Here is a 20,638-nt window from a genome sequence, read left to right as displayed (position 1 = left end):
CACAAAGTGAACGGCCTTTCGGGAAAAGGTGACTGAACACTAGACCATTGCTGGTGTGGAGGAGGTTGATCCCCTAATCATGCTGATCCACAGACTGCTTTGCAAAAGGATCCCATCAGAGACATGAAATAAAAACAGCTGGAAACAAAGGCAAGGGACTGACGGGGTCTGGAAGAAAAGCTGCCATTTCAGAAAATGAGGGCAGCCTGCTTGAAAAAGCTCTCAAAATCAGTATAGATCCACACTGACAATTAACTCCCCTCAACTAGATAGCTGTCCTTCTGGTACCCCACACTCCACAGCTGGCTTTCCAGGCCACCAGCAGAACATCTGCCTGGAGAGTTTGTTGGATCCCTTACCCAAACACATGGCAAGATCTGCCACTAATCACAGACCCTCAAACACAAGCTGAGAGTGGCAAAGCCCCTCTTCACCTCCCAGTGACTGGCAGCTGCACATGGCATCTTTGTAGCCATACCCTCTACGTCTTCCTGTCCAGGCCAAGTAAAAGGCATCACAATATCTCGGTGGCCATGGTTTTATCAGGGCAGACCATGGCCAAGGCACACCCTAAGAGGTGTCTAAAGCAGCCACGCTATTTTGAGCAAGGCAGAGAAAATTGCCCAAATGTGGAAGTGCGGCAACTACTCGCCCTCGCACCAAGACTAAAGCAGGAAGCAGAGGGACTTCATTTCCCAGGGAAACAGCGTGTGGCCAGCTTGCAAGTGCAGGAAGCACCCCAAAGCAGCACATTTCCAAGAGACAGCATCCATCCAAACACAGTCATTCTGCACCCAAATTGACAGCAGAGCTGCACACAGCCTCCTGCCAGAGGGTAACTAACTGTGGGACACAGCCTCATCAGGCCGCTGGGGTTGCCAGACCCCTCACAGATCCCATTGTGAACCCTTTTTATCAGGAGTTTAAATTCATGCCTAGCCTGAGCAATATAGCTAGTTTTATAATTTTGGTTTAGAGCAAGTCTAAAACAGTACTGCCAGGAACAGTTTTCAAAACCAGCTAAAATTTGAAGCCCATCAAGCACTGAGATATGCTTCTCAAACTAGCACTGAAGCAAAGCAGAGGATTTCTTCAAAAAAATGAAAGCTTTTCAGGCAACCTGTTTTATGGTCTCTCTCCCAAGACAGCAAGTATCTTCATTCAGTACAATTGAAAACCCATGAGAATATTTGCCTAGTTCACACTCACATAGTAACTTGCAAACACACTGATGACAACTGCAGGCTGAAGGCCTGTGAACTCAAGCTGACAAAAATTAGTAGTATTAAAATAAGTTTAGCTCCAGTGTTCTGCTAGTTTTTATTTTCCATATGGCCAAAACACACTGAACTTTTCAGCTATACATCCACTTCCAACACGGCAGCTTAAAACGATCTAAATATGAAACTGTACAGCACAAATACACATCACTGCATCTCCCTTTTCAATGGCCATTTTGTGCAAGGCATCACTAGAACCTTTTGTGCAACTCAGCAGAATAAAAACATTTTTTGTCCTCAGGCTGGCGAGCAGCAGTTGCCATGGAGGCAGGTTAATAACAGCCCAATGATTTGCCCAGAGCTGCCTGTGATCTTGGCTACAGATTTAACACACTCTCAGAAGGAGGGCAGCTAAAACAAGGACTGAGATTATTCTCTAGGGAATGAATGCTATTAAACAGACACGCACACACAAATATTCTTGCTAAAGGACAAAAATAAAGAGAAGAGAAAAAACAGGAACCAGCTTTTTTTTAATCTCCTGGAAACTATCTGTCACAGGAAATTGGTAAAGGATGAACCTACATATGTACACAAATTGGCACTTGGGTACTTAATGTATGAAGAACAATTATACAATCTACCCAGCAGTGTACAGGCTACTGCATATATGCAGGGGCTTAGCCATTCAATTTCCCATGTCAAATGGCAATTGTGTGGCTAAACCTTCTTTGGTACATTAAGTACCATTTTAAGATTTAAACTCAGAAAAGTAAGGTAATACAGAATTAATGGAAAGCAGACTTAAAAAAAAAAGCAATTCTCAGACTCCAACTTATCCCACAAAGGTCAAGATGGAGTGGCATGACAAAATCTGTGCTTTGAAAACGCCAAAAGACAATGCAAAGGGATCAGGTAGTTGCCTTAAGTATTCCCAAGGGTTGCTCTAGGAAGTTCACACATCAGCTCTTGATGCCCAGAGTTGAAAAGCTGAGATAGAACACATGTTCACAAAGCCACCCCTCAAAGCAAAGCATGGAAAACATGATGGGAGGGGAGAGTGTCCACACCTCCTAGACAGAAAACCAATCTGTCTTCTAATGTCCCAGACTCCTCCTAGGTTGAGCTTGTGCCTCAGTACATCTCAGGTACAAACCAATGAGTCAAGGTCACTACGGAACAAAAACACAAGGAACAAAAAAAACTTGAAAGGAAGCTTGAAAACCTCCAGGCTTCCCTGGCTGTTTTCTGATTTAGGTCCCACTGTCTTTTCCTTAGAAGTTTCATTTCTTCCCCTCCCATAAATCTGTCTTACTGTTCTGAAAGATGAAGTAATGGGCACCATTTTGTCTCATCACTTCCTGTAATTATACAATGCATTTTTAGAAATCCTGGCATGTTGGACACTTGTCCCGTTACTACATGGTAGAAATAACCCAGCTTGTTCCATCACAGAGCCACCATCTCTGATTTCTTCAGCAATACAGCTCAGAGAGCAGGTGTGGAGGAGCTGTTTTAACAAAAAGAAGCTTCTGAGAGACCAAGGAAAGGAAAAAGTGCTAGATAAGATCTCAAATGAAAGCGCTAGATACCATCCTAAATGCAGTCATTGCACATAAATCAGGCTCATTATTACACATCTAGGGAGCCTGGTGTTGAGAGTACTACTCCCAATTCACAAATAAATATAAGAGGAGAACTCAATACTTTGTATTCACCTCCTGTTTCCCCAGGGCTGAAGACTACCCAATACCAAACACGCATAATGTAACTGGAGTCCTAAACCACCATGCATCTTTGTCAGAAAATGAACTTTATGTCAATGGAAGAAAATGCCAATTTTACTTTCTGCCACCTACTGTATTTTTTAAAATCTCCATTCTGAATAGCTTATACACACTGCGATGTACATTTTTCATACCTTACAGCATGATTGACAGCTATGGGAAAATCAGTGAGGGATGCAGGGATACACTATTACCTCAGAAACAAAAATGGAATTTACCTCCTTCTTTCCTGTGTGAGAATAAGCCAGTACCTGGCAGTAAGATAATTTTACTTCTCACATCTATCAGTCACCAGAAGCCAAGGGTCAGTGGCAACAGTAAAATAAGATAAAACATTTCGTCTTACAAGGGTAAGTTTAAAGCATGTGACAAATTTCTCTCCGCACTTTAAGAGAGGCACTAAAATAAAAAGGTTGTGTGTTAAATTGCTTGGAAGCCTTTGTTGAAGCTCTATCCTTACCTGTTCCTATTCATCTTAAAATTTGCCGGTTTACAAAACACAGCACAAAGCTAAAACCTCTTGCTATCGATTATAAGAAATGCTTACTCACCACACTTTTGGATTAAGCACATTAAACAGACTAAACTGGGAGCTCAAACAGAAAAAATCCTTCACTTTTCTCCCAGAAACCTCTTGAAGCTCTTACACAGAAAACTTCCTTTCAAGTTCAGCCTTTTCTAACTTTGCCTTTTTGTCCTCCCCAAATCAGAAGCTGTAAAATTAACTTATACTGAAAATGAACTGTTCATGGGAGTCTGCAAACTTAACACAAAGGTATTTTAGTCTAGCCAGATCGACAACTTCCCCTCTGCATTTGCATCCTCCTCTTCCAGAATTGTTAATCAATAAATATTCCTTCATAGCCAGCACAGTATCTGTGAGGGAGAACATGGGACTTTGGGAGACCACAGCCGTCAGGGTTGTGACAAAAGATCAGACCTGAAATCCAGCAAGACCACCACTCTCATCTTTCACAGTGGCTGGCACAAGATGCTTCATTCAGGTGAAACGTGGCGAGACCTGGGTTAGTCTAGTCCATCCAGTAATTCTCATCCCAGTCTCTACTATTTAAGAGCTACTTGAAGAACAAGCAGGTCCTTTCTAAAGGTTATCAGTGTTATTTGCAACTTCTCCAGATATCCTTGATACATATGTGAGATATTTGGTTTCAGCAGTCATACAGCTAGTTTTACCAGTTTTAAGCCTGACATCTTCAAAATTCATTAGATGGTTCCATATTCTTGTGTAGCAGAGAACTAAAAATCCTTGCTCATGCCTCCTGTGCTGGAACCAGCACAGAGAAACCAGGAGAATTGGTGCACACTCAGAATACTAACATCTCCCAGCCTGGAAGCACCATTACTAGACGACATTTAAATCCACAAAGCACCAAGTATCTCTGTGCTACTGCACGAGTAATGATAATAAGCTGCTCCTGAATATTCCAACAAAAATGCAGCAGGCATAGATTTAAAATCAAGGACATTTTTTTTCTAACGCGATTAACAACAGCAACAAAAAACATCCCTGTGAAGGTTATCAATATTCATCAACAGCAAAATCAAATTTTTTTCATCTCACTAAAGAAAACATGGCGTTCATATGGAGAAAAGGCTGTTTTACCAAGGCAAGATTTGTCTCTTCTTAATGCTTTTAAATGACACAGAGAAGACTCTAAGAACAGACAGCAGTAAACACAACCCCCTTTTTTTCTTCAAATCTCAGGCCTAAACCAACACTTTTTATAGGGAAAAAAAAATATTAGCATTCCCACTGCAGGAATCAAACCTGTTTCATGTAAGGCCAGATGATCCGAATGGTCTTTTACAGGCCTTAGCTAATTTATCATCTTCAAATTTATCGAAATACACACACTCCTAATCTCTATCATTCCCAGCCCCTGCAAGGCTCATTAAGCTCACAGGTGTTCTGAAGGCATCTTTTTCAGACAGTGCAATCTCTGAAATACAAATCACTCCATCTGCACTACTGCTAGTGCCCATTGCTGTGTGAGAGCAAGGAGCCAGACCTGCATGGGAAGAACAATGCTGCCCCATGAGACAGCAGGACAACAGAACTGCTCTTGTCCAACTTTATTGGTCTTGGGCAAAGGACAGGCAAACATCTGTTTATTTTAATGCATGTCTTCTCTTTTTAACTGTCGGCCTATGAAACAGTGCAAACCACAGCGGCAGAAAAATACTTCATAAATGATCTGGAAAAGTCCTTACTTCAAACAGGTTTATATGGCAATACTTGAGGATGAATATTCTTTAGCTATAAGCTACTTCTGCAGAAAAAAAAAAATTAAGTAGATGATTTAAAGAGACTCCTCACATAAGGAATAGCTCAAGCACTGTTGATATAAGCTTTGACGTTATTCCTCCTGGAGACTTGTTCTGGTGTTTTTCTCTCCGAAATAACCTTTTGCACAGCCTGAGCATGTGGAAGGGCTCACTGACACACAGAGCTCGAAGTGCAACCACATTGCACCAGCAAGGGCAGCCTCTGGTCCAAACTGTGGCCGTAACTCTCAGCTGACACATCAGCAACTCCTTGCTCAACACACCAGAAGACATGCCTCCTTTCTGCCCGCACCCTGACCTCACTCCCCTCACTTCACCTATTGTTGTCCCCTTGGAGAAACACTCAGTAGGGTCAACATGCAAGAATTGCTGCTTCAGTAGGTGCCAGCCCAGCTGATAATTTTGGACAAACTTCAAGTCAAAGAGGTAAAACAGATGAAGTGATGGGCAGACTGCCAAAGATATTCCAATGCCTGAAGGTCCAGACAACATCTCTGGGGGCAGTACAAAAGCACTGAAGCATTTCAGTCCCATGGGAGACCTCAGCAGTTCTGTGAAACCTTCTGTAAAGACATTTGGGTTTCCTTGATTCAACCATCCTCCAGACCCACCTGTATTTGGCTGACATAATTCTTAGAGCTGATTTTTACTTTAATCAAAGGTATCTTACCTGGAAGACTGGAGTTGAGACTCTTAGCTCCACCTTTCTGGCAGCTGTGACTCACCTCACTCTCCATCAGCCTTCAGCCCTCTGCGGGAGAGCAAGACTTTTGTCGCACTGCATTTCAGCCACCGCTACTCACCGCTTCCCCAGTTGACTCCTCCCTAGCTACAAAGAAGCAAACAGAAACACAACCTCTCTGTCCCTAGCGCTGAAGGTGAAGAACAGTGTTTGGGGGGAATTCCTCCATTTCAGAGACAACTGAAGCTGACAGCGTCTTCCCAGACCTCCACCCAGCTATGGAACTAGAGAAGCGGTAAGAAACCTGAACCACAACTGCAGAAGTCCTTTGCCCTGCAACAGTCTCCATGCATGTATTTCCGCAGTTGCATCCCCACCATACCATTTTCAAAATTTAAGCTTCCTTCAGTAAGCTAACAGTTTCATTTACGTGCCCTTATGCGCTCAGAAAACAGCTGAAACACCTCCCAGCATCTGGGGGAAACAAGTTAAGGGACAAAAAAAAAAAGATTCCCATAAAGCAAACAACACCCACCCAGCCTTGGAAGAATGCCTACAGCTAAGCTCATGTTAAACAACCATTGCTAAGTTTCTCTTACTAAAGAAAAAGATGGCACTTTGCTTCCTGAGGGGGGGGAAAAAAAAAAAAAAAAAAAAGTTCATTAAGTTTGCAGGTGTTCTGGGGATACCTTGGCTCCAGCACTGCAGTGAATATCCCATGCTGGCTCTTCCAATATTGCTCAAGAGGCAGATTAAAGCTTAAAATTGGGAAGGGAGATCCTGTTGTACATGGAGACTGTGGGAGAAGAGGTGGATGCCATGGCTGCCACCAAGGTGCTCTCCTAGTGATGTCCACTCAGACATCAGCAGAGGAGGCAAAGTCAAAATATCTGCCCTGCAAAGGCACCCGAGAAATAATGTGGCTTGTCAAAGAAACAGAGAGCTGATCTCAGACAGCAGCTGATGCCACCCAGCAGTGCAGAGCTGTATGCCAGTACTGCAGGGAGGTATGTCACAGCCGTGACTTGTGTTGTGACTGAAGTGACATTTTCCCTTCAATTTAAGGGAAAGGAGCAGAGACCGGTGTTTTCACTGTGGCTAATCCATCACTGGCAGATCGGTCTTACTCAAGACCTGTTCAGAGCAGTTTCATTGCTGCCTAGAAACCTTTTCATCTCTTTAAGTGTAGCCATTTGAAGCATCTTCCCTTGAACCGGCATTTGTGGGCTTTGCTGGTGGGGTCTTTTTCCCTCCATCAGCATGAACCCTTTCATTTTCAACTCCTCCATGACAGGCACCACATTTACCTGTGTGTTATTTCAGGAAGCTTCCCAAGGCAGCCTGCATAGGGTTCAGTTGCCTAAACAAGGGTTTCTAGCACTGTTTTAGGTGCCAGACTCCCAGCTGCTGCGACAGAAGGCTGTGCATCTCCTCTGCGTCCTGGCTCATCCGTGCCAGCACATATGGACGTGTCTCATCACTGGGGACAGCTATGGGGCACGCGACCCTGATAACAAGGCACCTGGCCTGCTCCCCCCATGTCCTCCTTTCCAGGAAGGCAGCGTTTATAATCTATTGCTCCTTCCTGAAGTATTGCTCCTGTGTACAAAACATCCCATGTGCACTGATGTGAAGTTTGGAAATGTCTTTTGGCAGCACCAGGTCTGTCAGCCAGGTCATTTATCCTTAAAATGAATATTGATATTGAAGAGGAAGATCATGATTTGCAACCTAAGTATTTGCCAAAAAAAAAAAAGTCATTTTGAAATACATAAACATTTGAATCCAGAAGAACAAATGTGTGAAAATATAAGGGAAAGAGGAAGGATTAGGCAGTAAGCTTTAGTGAATATTTCCCTGCAATTGCGGAGGCAGGCATCTTCTAGCAAACAACCTGTCAAGCAGGCTTCAGTCAATCAGCTCCATAAAAAGAAGAGAATTGCTGGATAGAGCTAGCTGCAAATGCTATCTCTGAGCATTTATATCCTTTGCTGTGCTAACCAGCAGTCAGACTGGAATTTTCCAATGCAATCAATCACGTGTTTGATTTCAGGTGTCTCTCTGAGATACTTCAAAACTAAGTTCCCCCCAAACTCTTCAACAAAATAGGATTTTTCTGAGGTCTCAAGACAGATATCAAAAGGACAGGCATGTGGAATCACCAAACAGTTTTTAAAGCCTCAGCTGATATGCTCCTTTGAACTCTGACATATGCATTTATTGCTTCCAGTAAGGGAAAAATGCAAACCACGGAATATTGTCTAGGAAGCATACTGCAAGAGACCAGTGAATCCCATGTGCTGTCACTGCTTTAGTGTCAATTTCTGCATTTGTGGCTGATCAGTTTGATGACAGATTCACTGGCTGATCAGTTTCACTGGCTGATCAGTTTGATGATAGATTCATCTGCATAAAAAACCCATAATAAGTCATCTCATCTGTAAACAGTTCTGAAACAATCAGGATAGTTAACAGGGACGTGTCCCTCACCACACATTATAGTCTTTAAAGCATTTAAATTTATGTCAAGTATTTGTATGAAAGAACTAGGCTTCTTACAGCCTTCACAAACAAAAGAAAAGAAAACAGAAGAACATAAATTATCGTAAATTGTTAGGACTAGTGCAAAGCATTAGGTTTATGCAACTACCGTTTCTGAACTCTCCATTTCACCCAGCCCTTTATTTACCTTGAATCCCCAAAGGACTAACATTGCCTCTCAATGCTGGCACATGATGGTACCGGTGTGGCCTTGAACTCCTGTACATCCAGTGGTACCTGCCAATTTCCATTTCTGGTCTGGTGATCACTGCCAATTTTAGGTGGTAAAAAGTCAGTGTCACCAGCAAGTTTTAGTTCAGTACTTTCAGTCATTTAACTTATTTAAAATTAAGAGCTCAGAAAAACACACTGTAGTTTCAGAACTGAAACAACATAACCTTACAAACCAAGGGAGAGGGTGGGAGGGATGACTGACAGGGAAATGCTCACACAGGTGTTAAGAAAGGTTGCATAGCTAAAACTTCACCTAGGATTTGAATTAAACCTGTATCGAAGGACGCTCTATTCCTTCCCTCCACCCACTCTCACATCTCCATCCTTTTGTCCGTGGCAAAGAGCTCTACTCCAGAAGTAAAGGAAGACAAAGTCATGGAAAAACACGTTACCTGCTCTTTTAAAAGACGCTAAATCTGTCAAAGAAAATGGTTATTGTCACATGTAGAGGTAGGGCAAACACAGGAGTTTGCTCCATTATTTTCTTACACTAAAAAAAAAAAGTTGAGGGTTTTATTTCACAAAGGCTCTTGTCACATCCAAAAATCTGGACCAAGCATGTTAAAACAGACTTGTTCCAGGTTTACAATGAAGGAGAGCAGCTATCCTCCTTCTCCTCTTTTCAGAGGACAGAAGAAGCTCAGCAACGAGACCCCACGTGTGGTAACACACCTGAGCCACTCGCACACTCATCGGCGCAGGGTCTTCAAACAACATCAAACCGCTTTTGAAGCTACATGTGCCCCCTCGGCACCACTATGGCTTTGTCACGGCTGTCAGGGTGAGACAGACAGATCTCTATTTAAAATGCACCAGAGTCCCACTCTGAGGTGGCTAAATGAGGAGGTAATCATCACCTCTGGCCAAAATAAATCCAATTCAGCAGCGCTGGGGCATGTAGAGAAAGTGAAGATTATGACGGTGAAAACCCATCTACTGTAAACTAGATCAGAGACAGATTTCAGGGGGTGGGGGGAGCAGAAACACCATTAATTTCTGGGATGTGAGGGGCTAGGAAGGTCCTGGACCTGGTCCCTCTCTCCTATAGTTTTTCTGCTGCTACAACGAGGAGTTTGACACAGCTACATTTGTATATGTCAAGAAGAGAAAAAATGTTGGCATCAAATCCAAATGTTGCATTTAGAGATTTGAAACAAGAATTTGTTATCAGCAAATGAACTCCAACATTAAAACAGTCTTTTGGGTTTCAGATGCAAACTTAGTATGAATAGCTTGGTATTTATCCCCAATCTGTGACTCAACACACAAACCAGTAGGCTAGTATAAGGTAGTATATTTTTCCTAAAACGCATTATTCCATTTGGTACAGCTGACCCTTCCTTTTAGGAAAGGAAAAATCCACATCTTATGAGCATAACCAAATTCAAAACATGTTGAAAGTATTGTTCCAAAATGACTGCGCACGCTCAGGATGATATCACCTCCTTCTGCTTACACAGGAACAAGCCCATTTTTGAGATCTCAAGGAACACCATAATAATTGAACTGGAAACAAAATGGAAAATAAACATAATTTTTGCAAGTGCTGCACACTGTCTCCTCTCTCCCTCCCAACTATCTGCTCCCTGCTTTGTTGAAGCTACTTACTGGACACTGGTAACAGATTCAGATTAAAAAAGAAATGAATTAAAAATAACCAGCTGCCAAGACTTCCCGAAAGAAAAAAAAAAATCATTTGCACTGCAGTGGCATCTAGATCAAACCCTTGGCACCAAAAGGATTTTATCCTACCAAGCCTGAACTCATAATTTGAGATTTCTCCGGCAGTGGCTACAAAAGCCACTTGCTCAGAGCAGCAGAGCAGGCAGCAGCTGCCATTCTCCCTTAGTCTGGGGGGACACTGGTGAAGTCACCGCTGCCTCCTGCAGGACAAGCATCAATCCCTGAAATGGGGGGGAGAGCATGTAAACTTTCTAACATAATTTCTGTAAGTGAAAATATTCTATGAACTTGGGTTTTTTTAAATACCAATTTCTGGTGCTGCCAATAACAGGGCTTCTTTCATTATAAACTGGTTCAAACTCCGTAACGAATCTCCGTTTTTCTACTGCTCTACAAAGGGCTGTTGGGTAGCCCTCGCTGCACACCTGGCACAACCTCTGAAGTTGAAGAATATCATTTGGTGGCTTTGCTGGGCCCCACCCAGGCCCACTCATGTAAAATCACCAGGTCAAAAACCCTCCGGGCTTCAGTGGCGTAACAACTACTACACATAGTACGTATGAATCCAGAGTTTAACTCTGTATCCCGAATAGTTAGGAAAGGAAATAGGTTTAGATGACTTATTTATCTTTAGTTTTTTGAGGAACTAGCTCAAGAGTGACATTCTCAGCTCTAGGGTATGACACTCTCCACACACAGCCCAGCTCCTGCAGCTCGATCCCTCCTGTCAGTCTGAACCAGGTCATGTCCTCGATCCTGCACAAAGCAGCGACAAGACAGACAATGTTTCCATGTCACCCCACACAGGCACATTTACGGCAACTGTGGTGTTCGATATTCACTTCAGATGAATCATCTTGCATATCTGCAATAAAATTCCCAGTGCCCAACATCCCCACACTTGCTGCCTTCAGCATACGGGTTTAGAGGAAACAAACAGTTTGGGCATTCATCTGTCGTGGCTGACAGAGCAGGTCCACCAGAGCAAAGAGAAGGTTGTGGTCTGGTCACTTATGTTTTGGCAGTCTGGCACTAGGAGCAAGGCTGGCCAGAAAATGGGGAAAGGTTAGAATAATAGAAAGGGGCTCTCCCCATCCCTTTTCGCTCCCCTCTTCAGCCCCTTGGCTCCCTCCACAGAGTCCATTGTGCATGTACAGTGCCATCTGGGGTTTTCTCCCGTTACCATACCCTGTGGCACATATGTCTAAGTCTTCTGCTTTCATGAGGTCATTCAGACCAGTATGAGTATGTTCTTCCAGTGTTTTTCAGCCCACTCCTATTTAGAAACCAAATCCTATTCATTAAAACCTAAATCACTAAGCCTGCCAAATTATTATCCCTAGAATATCGCGTGTCCCAGATTCTCCCCAGGCTGGACCTCTCTTCCTAAAGTCATATTCTTCAGGGACGTAAAGCAGTTGTTGTTTTCAGGGGATCTGAAACACCAGTAAGCTGCTTGAAACAGGAAAAAATATGCGGCATAATGAAAATCTTTCAACAGCTTGACAGCTCTGATATCAATGTGTGAGCCTAACATTAAGGGAGTATGTTTTAAAATTTTGGCTAATAACCATAACACAAATATAAAAAAAATACAATCTTTTCAATTTGCTGTAGCCAAAAAGACATCTGTCTGTGATGCATCAAAATGTCATAAGCTCATTGCGTAAAAAAAAACTTCACTAAAAGTGAAATGAACTGCACATTAATTCACTCCTTTCTCACGTCGCACTTTGGCAGCTTCCTTTACACTGTCACACACAGTTGTACAGTTGTATTTAACAGAAGTATTTGTTTTCTATTTTTGACTAGCACATATTTGTCTATTTAGAGTTTAAAATCAGAAAGATCATTTCATATATGATGAAAATAATAAAGCTCAGCCATTCCTGAGCACGAGGTCTTCTTTCATCGAGAGTACATTAGGAGGGAAGAGCCAATTAAAAGGGACCTTGGGTACAGCTGCACAGGCTGGTTTTCATTATTCCTCAGCACAACACATGCAATTTGAACATCATGTGCATTCATACAAGGACACTATATCCTAGTATAAGGGCTTTCTTCCATCCTCCCATACATAACTGGTAAATTCACCATGGTCACCCACAGTTGTTTTTGTTTCTGCTTTTTTGTTTGGTTGGTTGGTTTTTGGTTTTGTTTTGTTTTGTTTTCCTTGAATTGTGCAACTTGGTAGTATTTCTCAGAGTTAAATGAAAAGGGAACCTTCTTGTCTCTGTTAATGTGTATCAGGATCGATGTCCTTCACTGCTGATGCAAAACGGCACTTTGTTTTTCTTATTTATTCCACCTCAATAAATCTGCCTGCCCAGTCCTCACGTTTTGATTTAATTTAATGCCTGCAAGATAAACCCTGTCATTTGTAATAATTTGTAAACTTTCATCTTTAAAATGCATCCAATCTGTCCTGCAGCCCTGTAAAGTATCTGTTAAACATTTTGCTTCAGATTGCTCATGGTGTTCTCCTCTGATAAGGGCTGCTGATACGCAGAATAAAGCTGACTTATTTCTTATCTCCATCAACAAGGGTGTTGTTGCATTTCCAATTAAAAAAACTGGGGCAGCAGCCACTCATCTGGGTGTAGAGAAACAAATGTCTGATAAATGCTGAATCCATCAGCTGGGTAATATCACTGCCTGAATCAGGCACAGGATTAATGAAAATAATTATTAAAATACAAAAATTGGAATTTATGTACAATTTAGCAAACTTTAAAAATCCAAATAGGAGCAATTGCTTTCATTTATCAATCGGTAATTATTCACAAAGCACATTAGCTTGTGTAAATTGTCTCAGCTACACCGCAACCCAAAATAGCTGGCCATCCACAATTGCCACAGGGATGGGAACACAAACCAGTACCTGTGCAACAGCAGCACTCAGATCCAACTGCATTAGGCACTCAAACTGAAAATAGATGTCGCTGCTCATCCCAAGTGCTTGAACAACATTGGTCTCCAGTGTTCTCCCGAGTACAGGGAGCCCTGGATAGAGACAGCATTTAGTCCTATAGCCCAACTTCCTCCAAGTATTTTTTCTGTATAATTACAGTACATCATTGAGAAGGCCCTTGCACTGAAAAACACAACTCGTAAACCTGTAGTTTAAAATTCAGGTAAAGGAAAAAAAGTCACTTACATTAAAAGTACAATTTGCAAATAGTTAAATGCACTTTCCCTAAAACTTGGCAGTGCAAAGCGACCTGTGTGTGAACCCAAACACCCAAAGTGAAATTGCTCAGGGTCTTCTCAGTCTTAGCAATAACAACATCCCCCGAGTCCCTTCTGATGCTGGTTTATCTCCTTGGACACTGGAATTCATTTCTGTAAGAGTTAAATAACCTCATGAAGCTGTGGTGGTTGCTTCCCATCACTGGATCTGGGGCACCTCATGGTGGACAGCCATTACGCTAAGTCCAGGTGGAATCTCTTTTGAAAAATCCTGTGATTTCAGAGGTACCTGATGTCTGCTGAGCCCATCTGAAAACTCAACTGGACTCAACAGTCTTAGCACTTTGGAAAATCTGCCCCACAAAGCCAAATACGCCTCCTACATCACCGCTTCATGGCAGTAACCTTGAAAGTGGATCTGGGCTATTTATTTTGCTGTTGAAACTAGGAGTAGGGCTGTTTCAGCTTTCTGTATTTTAATTTGCTGTGAAACATATTGGAAATTTAAGTGAATAGAAATAAAGAGCATAATGTGAGAGACCATGTGTTACATTCAGAAATTAGGGAACTGGCAAGAACAAAGCCTTGAAGTGTTACATACACAGACCTATGTAACAGATCCTAAGTATAAATTTATCATTCAGATAGGAAGTTACCCTGAGTGCATCTTACGAAAGCGACAGACCAACCACCTTGACTTGGTAACAGATTCACTGTTCTACACGTTGTGCTTCCATCCTTGCCAAAATAAAAGGGAAACCATAAACTCATCATAAACACACTCAGCAACACATTTTCTTTTGCACAGCTGCTAACGCATAAGGATAACGTTCTTTGGTGTTTATTGTACATGAGTTCTATCAGTTTAAAATAAACTCGTCAATCAGAAGAAAAAATTGCTGTAAATTTTGAAGAATGATCTGTGAGATCAAGATGGTTTTTACCCAAGGTATTTAGGACATTTTGTACATTAATTACTCAAAATCTGCAGTGAGGTGGGTTATTGTCCGCATACACTAATGGCTTTCAGAGTTTAATCTCTCATCAGTGGACCTCCTTTTGTGAAATCCCTAAGGGATTACGTTGTACTATGTCTAATCATTTGACAAATTTCATTTACTTGAAACTGAAGCTAGGTCTGAATTATACAAAGCATGTAGGAGGAATCAGATTCAAAGTAGGAAAACAAAATCTGGTACTGGACAGTACTGGGATTTGTCATCACATTCACGTTTGAACTGTATAACAATAAATGAAACAATTCTACTAGGGGAGATGTATTAGCTGCGTATTGGCTGCACATTCCTATAAGATACTCAGATTGCTTATAAATGACACATAACAGGTTCAAAAGTATACTATGACTCATGTAAAAAGGCAGTGGAAATTTGAATAATTTTGTTAATGCTGGATTAGTCAGAAAAAAAAGGGTTGCTACGATTTGTACAGTAGTCTGCTACTCTGAAGAGGGACATTCATTTGACATAAATTATATGATGCTGAAACAAAACAGTCCTTTGCTAGTTGAATTTAGCCTTTGAAGTTCAGCACTCCAGACCATATATTAATATATCACCTGTAACGCTGGGCTGGATGAAGCACCTCTGCTGTGCTGTCATCTCCCCACTGCAGAACCAATACTATGGAATTGTTCTCTCCATTAAGCAGCAATTCTCAGTGATTAACACACCCTGAAACCTAATGTTGTGAAACTCATTGCATTATTTCCCATTATCACGGTGCAGAGAGATCTTTACAATAGCAAAATTTGCCAGACGACACCATAGAAAAGGAATTTTAAAATAAGAGTAGCATTTGGCATCAAGCTAACTACATGAAGGTTGTGTGATATTATAATATGTTATTATAACCTAGGTCTCCCCCACTGCATTGCAAAGCCTTGCTACATGGCTAGACTTGAAGAAAACGTCAAATTATGGCTCTGAAAAGACATGCAAACACACACGCATACTCTACCTCCATAAACCAAATTTACCAAAATCCATCAAAGACACAGCAGTAAGACTTCTTTTGCAAACATCATTTCAGGTATGGTTAGGACAGATTCAGAGCAAATACAGACACAGACAGAAAGATCGCTGCTCTCTTAATTTGTTGTCAAGCCACGCAGGAAAGGACGACTGAAAGCCCGAAGATGCAGTAATGATTGTTTAAGAGCTATTCGAAAAAGTGACAAAACTGGCCTAAACCTCTTTAAGCCCCTTGAATGAAAAGATTTAAACAGGCTATTGTTAGACCCCTGGGTACCTTTTTTCTCTTGGCTTTGTTCTGCATTTTCCTCCGCTGCAGTTTCCATGGCTGGCTTCATACCATCCACCAAAAATGCTGTCCCCCCCTCCCCCCCCCAGCAAGCACTTTTTCTCTTCGCCTCCTTTCTCACTCCCTTCCGTCTCCTATTTACAGCGGCGGTGATTGAGTGGCTCTGTTCTCCCCTACAGTAGATTACAGTCCTTTCCAAAACGCCAGAGAAAGTCTTGTCAGCTTCAATTTCGCTCCGCTGACTGGTCCACGAGGAGCCGTGCCAGCCAGTGCTCAGCCATACGTCACCGCGGTCCCCAGCTATAAAATACCCATCCTGCGCCCCACTGTGCCCCGGCTTGCCGTGTCGTGGGGATCGGCATCACTGCCTCGCAACCCCTTCCTCTCGCCCTTTGCTCTCCCCCTCTTTCTCTGTGTCCCAAGGCTCCCGACGAACGTTAATCAATTCCCTGGGCAGTGAATGGATCGGTGACATCAGGAGGGGAGACGCGGGCAGGAAAGAAAGGAGCCCCCCAGCCACTGTCTCTAAGGGGAGTGCACGTCGGCACACAATCGCAAGGCTCCCTTTCCCATGAGACCTCGTTATTATGCTTCATGTTTTGATTTATTCCACATGCCCTCTGCTCTTTCAAGGGGTGGGGGCAATGGGTCTGTTCCCTCTGTTTGCTTTCTTTGCCGAGTAAGTTCCACTCACCCACGACAAAAAACTGCGAGAGAAGCATAAAAGCAAAAGTGGACATACATACATGTACATGGGAAATTTAAATTCTTTCTCTGACTAGCAAGCAGGATAGGAAAAAAAAAAAAAAGGCACAAAAAAATCCAAGCAAGCAGAAAGGAAGAAAGCTCAAGGGACCTAAAATATATGTGCAATACTTTAAAGGACAAAATGTTTAAGAAAACACAGCTTGGGTTTTAAAAGGATGTCAGCCATTAGAGAGCTAAATCCATATTTAAACACAAGTGCAGAGTGGCTGCTAAGCTCACGTTTGGTCGCTCCCCTAAACTGAGACAGACTGTAGCACAATCTAACAAGCTGTCCTAACCTGGCTTTGGAAGAAACAAAACCAGGACACATCTACATTGCACTGCATGAGGTGGCTCTACGTGTCCCCAGCCTACGCTGAGCAGCCCCATGCCGGGGAGCCACAGATCAGACAACACCACGCTGGGGTTTTACTCACCTTCCAAACCCCAAGAGAACTGACATACTGAAGGCTAATTAACCTTGCCTGTCACCTTGTTTGTTTTGCAGCGTGCCACACTGCACAGGGCAGACATGCCCAAAGGCAGCCCTTGATGTGCGGAGGATGATGGAGCAACCATGGAGTAATGGCCTTTGCGGTCTGGCAGGCTTTGCTGGGCCAGCTGCCGCAGCTGATTCTGCAGGCTGCAAAAATGCCTAAGCGGATTCAGCAAATGCTGGGGATGTTAAAACCTACACGCTGCATGTTCCATGTAACAGATTCAACCAGGAGAGTGGGAAGAGGGAAGCGCTCCAAGGATTTGTAGCTGCAGTTCAGCCTCTTCTGGTTAAAGTTACCACACCCACAATTTTGCTGTGCATTTTTATTTCTAAGGATGCCTAGTGAAAAGCACAAAAAACCTCACACCCAATCTATAGATAAACTTCCCTTCTCGTGCAAGAAATCAGTACACAAATCCTCTTCTCTCACCATGGTCACCATAGTTGTTACTTTGGTTTGGGCATTACTGTTCAGACATATGCTTCAGGCCAGCTGCCAAGAGGTCTTGGACTTACCCTCAGGTTTCATATCACAACATCAAAATTTGATGTCAAGCACTTGCCTAAAAGGCTTTCTTGGAGTCCAGGAAAAGTCTGCAGTTGAAGCTCCCACCTCAGCAGACTTCTTATAAGCAGGATGAAGTTAATTTGTAGAGGAGATGAAGTATCCTCAGGAATCAACATGAGGCAATGCATTGGGTTCCTAAAGGTAATCAAATGAGCAGCCCAGACTGAGACCTCAACCCAGGTGCAAGGCATGTATCTCCAACGTCCTTCTCCAATGCTCACATCACAGCCCTTACACATATTGAAATCCCTGCCCAGTGAGACTGTGTACTGAAAATGTACTCCCTCAAGGAAGCAGCTGATAGGTGAAACTGTAAGGTGATGTATTTGCCATAGTCTTTTAACCATGAGGTTGTTCAAATCCCACAGTCAAGAAAGGAAAGACAGCTTCTTTAACATTTGGGATAACAATTATACAAAGAAAATGTTCTACAAGTGGTTGTCTTCCCCACATAACATGAATAAGATTGCAAATTCATAGCAAACACATCCTACTTGATGAAAGTCACACGAATTTTAGTCATTGGTCAAAACAGTTGATTGCCCCTCACACTAAAACTCCTTTCTTGGAACTTCCCATTGTTCAGTCGGTATTTATGCTCACTGCTGTCATAGTCTAGAGCTCTGTTCCTTAATGATCTTTTCTAACTTTGGAAGGTCTAAAAGTTTAAAAGGTTGAAACCTCTCTTCTGACTATCCCAAGTTACAAAAGACCTGTACAAAAACTAACTTGAGTAATATAATATTAATGTACTTATCGGTAGAAATACACAGAAAATACAAACGTCATCTGGAATTTCTTTAAACAGAAAATACATTAGACAGAAACTCTGGGTACAGACTGTGTCTGGAAGAAACCCATTAACGAAGCCTTCCACTCTGTATGAGTGAGATCTACTCCTTCAAACAGCTGCATGCTCTCCTGCTGGAAAGCAGATTTTCTAGGTAGGCCCAGGACTTCAGAGGAGATGTTTTACAACCATAAAACTAACAGGCTTGAGGACTGCTTCTCCTACTTTCTCCCAGGATAACCCCTTCCCCAAATAAGCAACGAAGAAGGGCACAGTATCAGAATTAACTTCACAAGAGCTTGAACTGAAGACTTCAGAAGCTGTCAATCTCAACTATTCAAAAGCATTAATTCTACCTACTAAATCTTCCCCTACACTCAAGTGATGCATGAGTGTAAAGTTTCCTCCCTCCCTTACTACTTTCCAGATTGCTGTAGTATATAATGGATTTTAAGCACTTATCATCCTAAGTCATTTCTTAATGTTCAAACCTCTGCCTCACCATTGATAAACACAGGAAACCATGTGATATTTCCTCCAGTGCTACCATGGGTACTGGTCTTCCAATTCGAGCACTGATCTCAGCCAGCAAGTTGTCTCATCCAACGCCCTCTCTCTTCATCAGATACATCCCTTTCATAATATGTGATGAGACTAGGAGACGTCAAGTCTATACCTACGACAACATGACAAAAGACAAAGCTACAAAGGTAGAAATTACAAAAAGATTCTTTAAAGACTGATATTCAGCAAAAACCTGCTGTACAGACAAGGTTGATTGAGATAACCAGGAACCAGGGAAAGCGGCTAGTTACATTTCAGGAGTACAGCCCAGCATTTTATCTGCAGACAAAAATAAAAATGAAATGAGAGGGGCTAAGCAGAAAGGGTGTCTGCTGCTAAAGCACAGCTCCAAGCCTAAGGCTTGTCAAGAGTAACAGCAGTGGAGCAAAGTATGTGAAGGCACTGCAGACGAAGTGACATTCACTGCAAACTAGATTTTTTAAAAAGAAGCTTTAATCTATTTTATCTAGCTTAAAAAAACAAACAACAACAAAAGAACCCACAAAAAACATTTTTCATAATTTTGCTCAGTCCAGTAAAATAGTGCAATTACATAAGTAAAAAAATGTATTAAAAAGCCTTCTGTTCATGTGCCAATTCCTTTTGAACATCTATCCTTAATGTCACTGAATCTAGTTTACATTCCTAAAGGCTGAGGAGTTCTATCACAAGCTATAGCAATTTCTCCACAGGCTTTCAGGAGATGAATCTACACTTGCCATTTCTACAAAGGCTTCACACAGCCATAATAAAAGTGTTCTCACATAGTTCGAGTAATTTGAGATTAATCTGTGTGATCCAAGATGAAGTTAAAATTCAGAGATTGTCCCTCAGACAAAACTGACATGTACTCCAAACAACTCATTTTAAACACAACTTGTAGAATACATACATACATACATACATATATATATATATATATATAGGAAATATGCTAAAATATTCAAGAGAAAGAACAAATAGAGATGCAACCACTTTGTGTCTCTCAACGTAACTGCTTCTGTTTGGACCAGCTTTAGACCTCTTACCTAAGACCTGAGTATAAAATCCACTCTGAATGCTTATGCAAATGCAGGCAAATTTTCCATGTGCATAAAATCAAAGCATAACAACAGGCTTTCAGTTGTGCAGCAGTCATATAACTGGCAAGTACTTCAAAAAAAATTGAGGCCCGTTCTTTCAGATATACTAAATTATTAAGAAAATGAAATCCAAATTCATGAACAAGTAACAGTGGAAAAAAACCTGCACTTTCACCACCGTGTAAAATATAGACTACTAAAAAACATGAGCCCTCACTGCACTTAGGAATCTCAATCTTGGATTCCGGTAGGAGGGGCAAAACTAAAGGCTTAAGCATGGATAGTGGTGGTTATCTTTGCAGTCAAAGAAAATCACTGAAATAAATGATACAGGTAAATCCAGGAGGGTGAGCAGACCTTAACAGTGTGATGGCGCCAGTCCTGTGACCCCCTTAATAAAGCCACATGAAGGCGGCAATAGCTGCTGCCAAGCAAGCCCAACGCCTGGCAGTGAGCAGGGCAGGC

At 42.1% G+C, this 20,638-nt stretch overlaps 1 protein-coding gene across 8 annotated transcripts in view; it reads right to left on the bottom strand.

Moving 5' to 3' along the window:
- Window positions 1–20,638, bottom strand: part of GPM6B (glycoprotein M6B) — a 112,528-nt gene that overhangs the window by 16,490 nt on the left and 75,400 nt on the right. The window contains exons 1-2 of one of the 8 annotated variants that reach the window (XM_065856922.2): window positions 15,912–16,344; window positions 8,686–8,805 (exon numbers count right to left, since the gene is read on the bottom strand). The exons of 3 other annotated variants lie outside the window; for them this stretch is intronic. In XM_065856922.2, the coding sequence (XP_065712994.1) occupies window positions 8,686–8,805; window positions 15,912–15,972 (181 nt within the window). In that variant the 5' untranslated portion in view covers window positions 15,973–16,344. Of the gene's footprint in view, window positions 1–8,685; window positions 8,806–15,911; window positions 16,345–20,638 lie in introns of those variants that run through there. 4 more of the 8 variants (XM_065856914.2, XM_065856875.2, XM_065856904.2 and 1 more) reach the window with 4 other exon arrangements.

The sequence above is a fragment of the Patagioenas fasciata genome, chromosome 1 (assembly GCF_037038585.1).
Source record: "Patagioenas fasciata isolate bPatFas1 chromosome 1, bPatFas1.hap1, whole genome shotgun sequence".
NCBI classification, from domain to species: domain Eukaryota; kingdom Metazoa; phylum Chordata; class Aves; order Columbiformes; family Columbidae; genus Patagioenas; species Patagioenas fasciata.
Note: the sequence above shows the minus strand (reverse complement) of the source record. Positions and strands in the feature narration are given on the sequence as shown.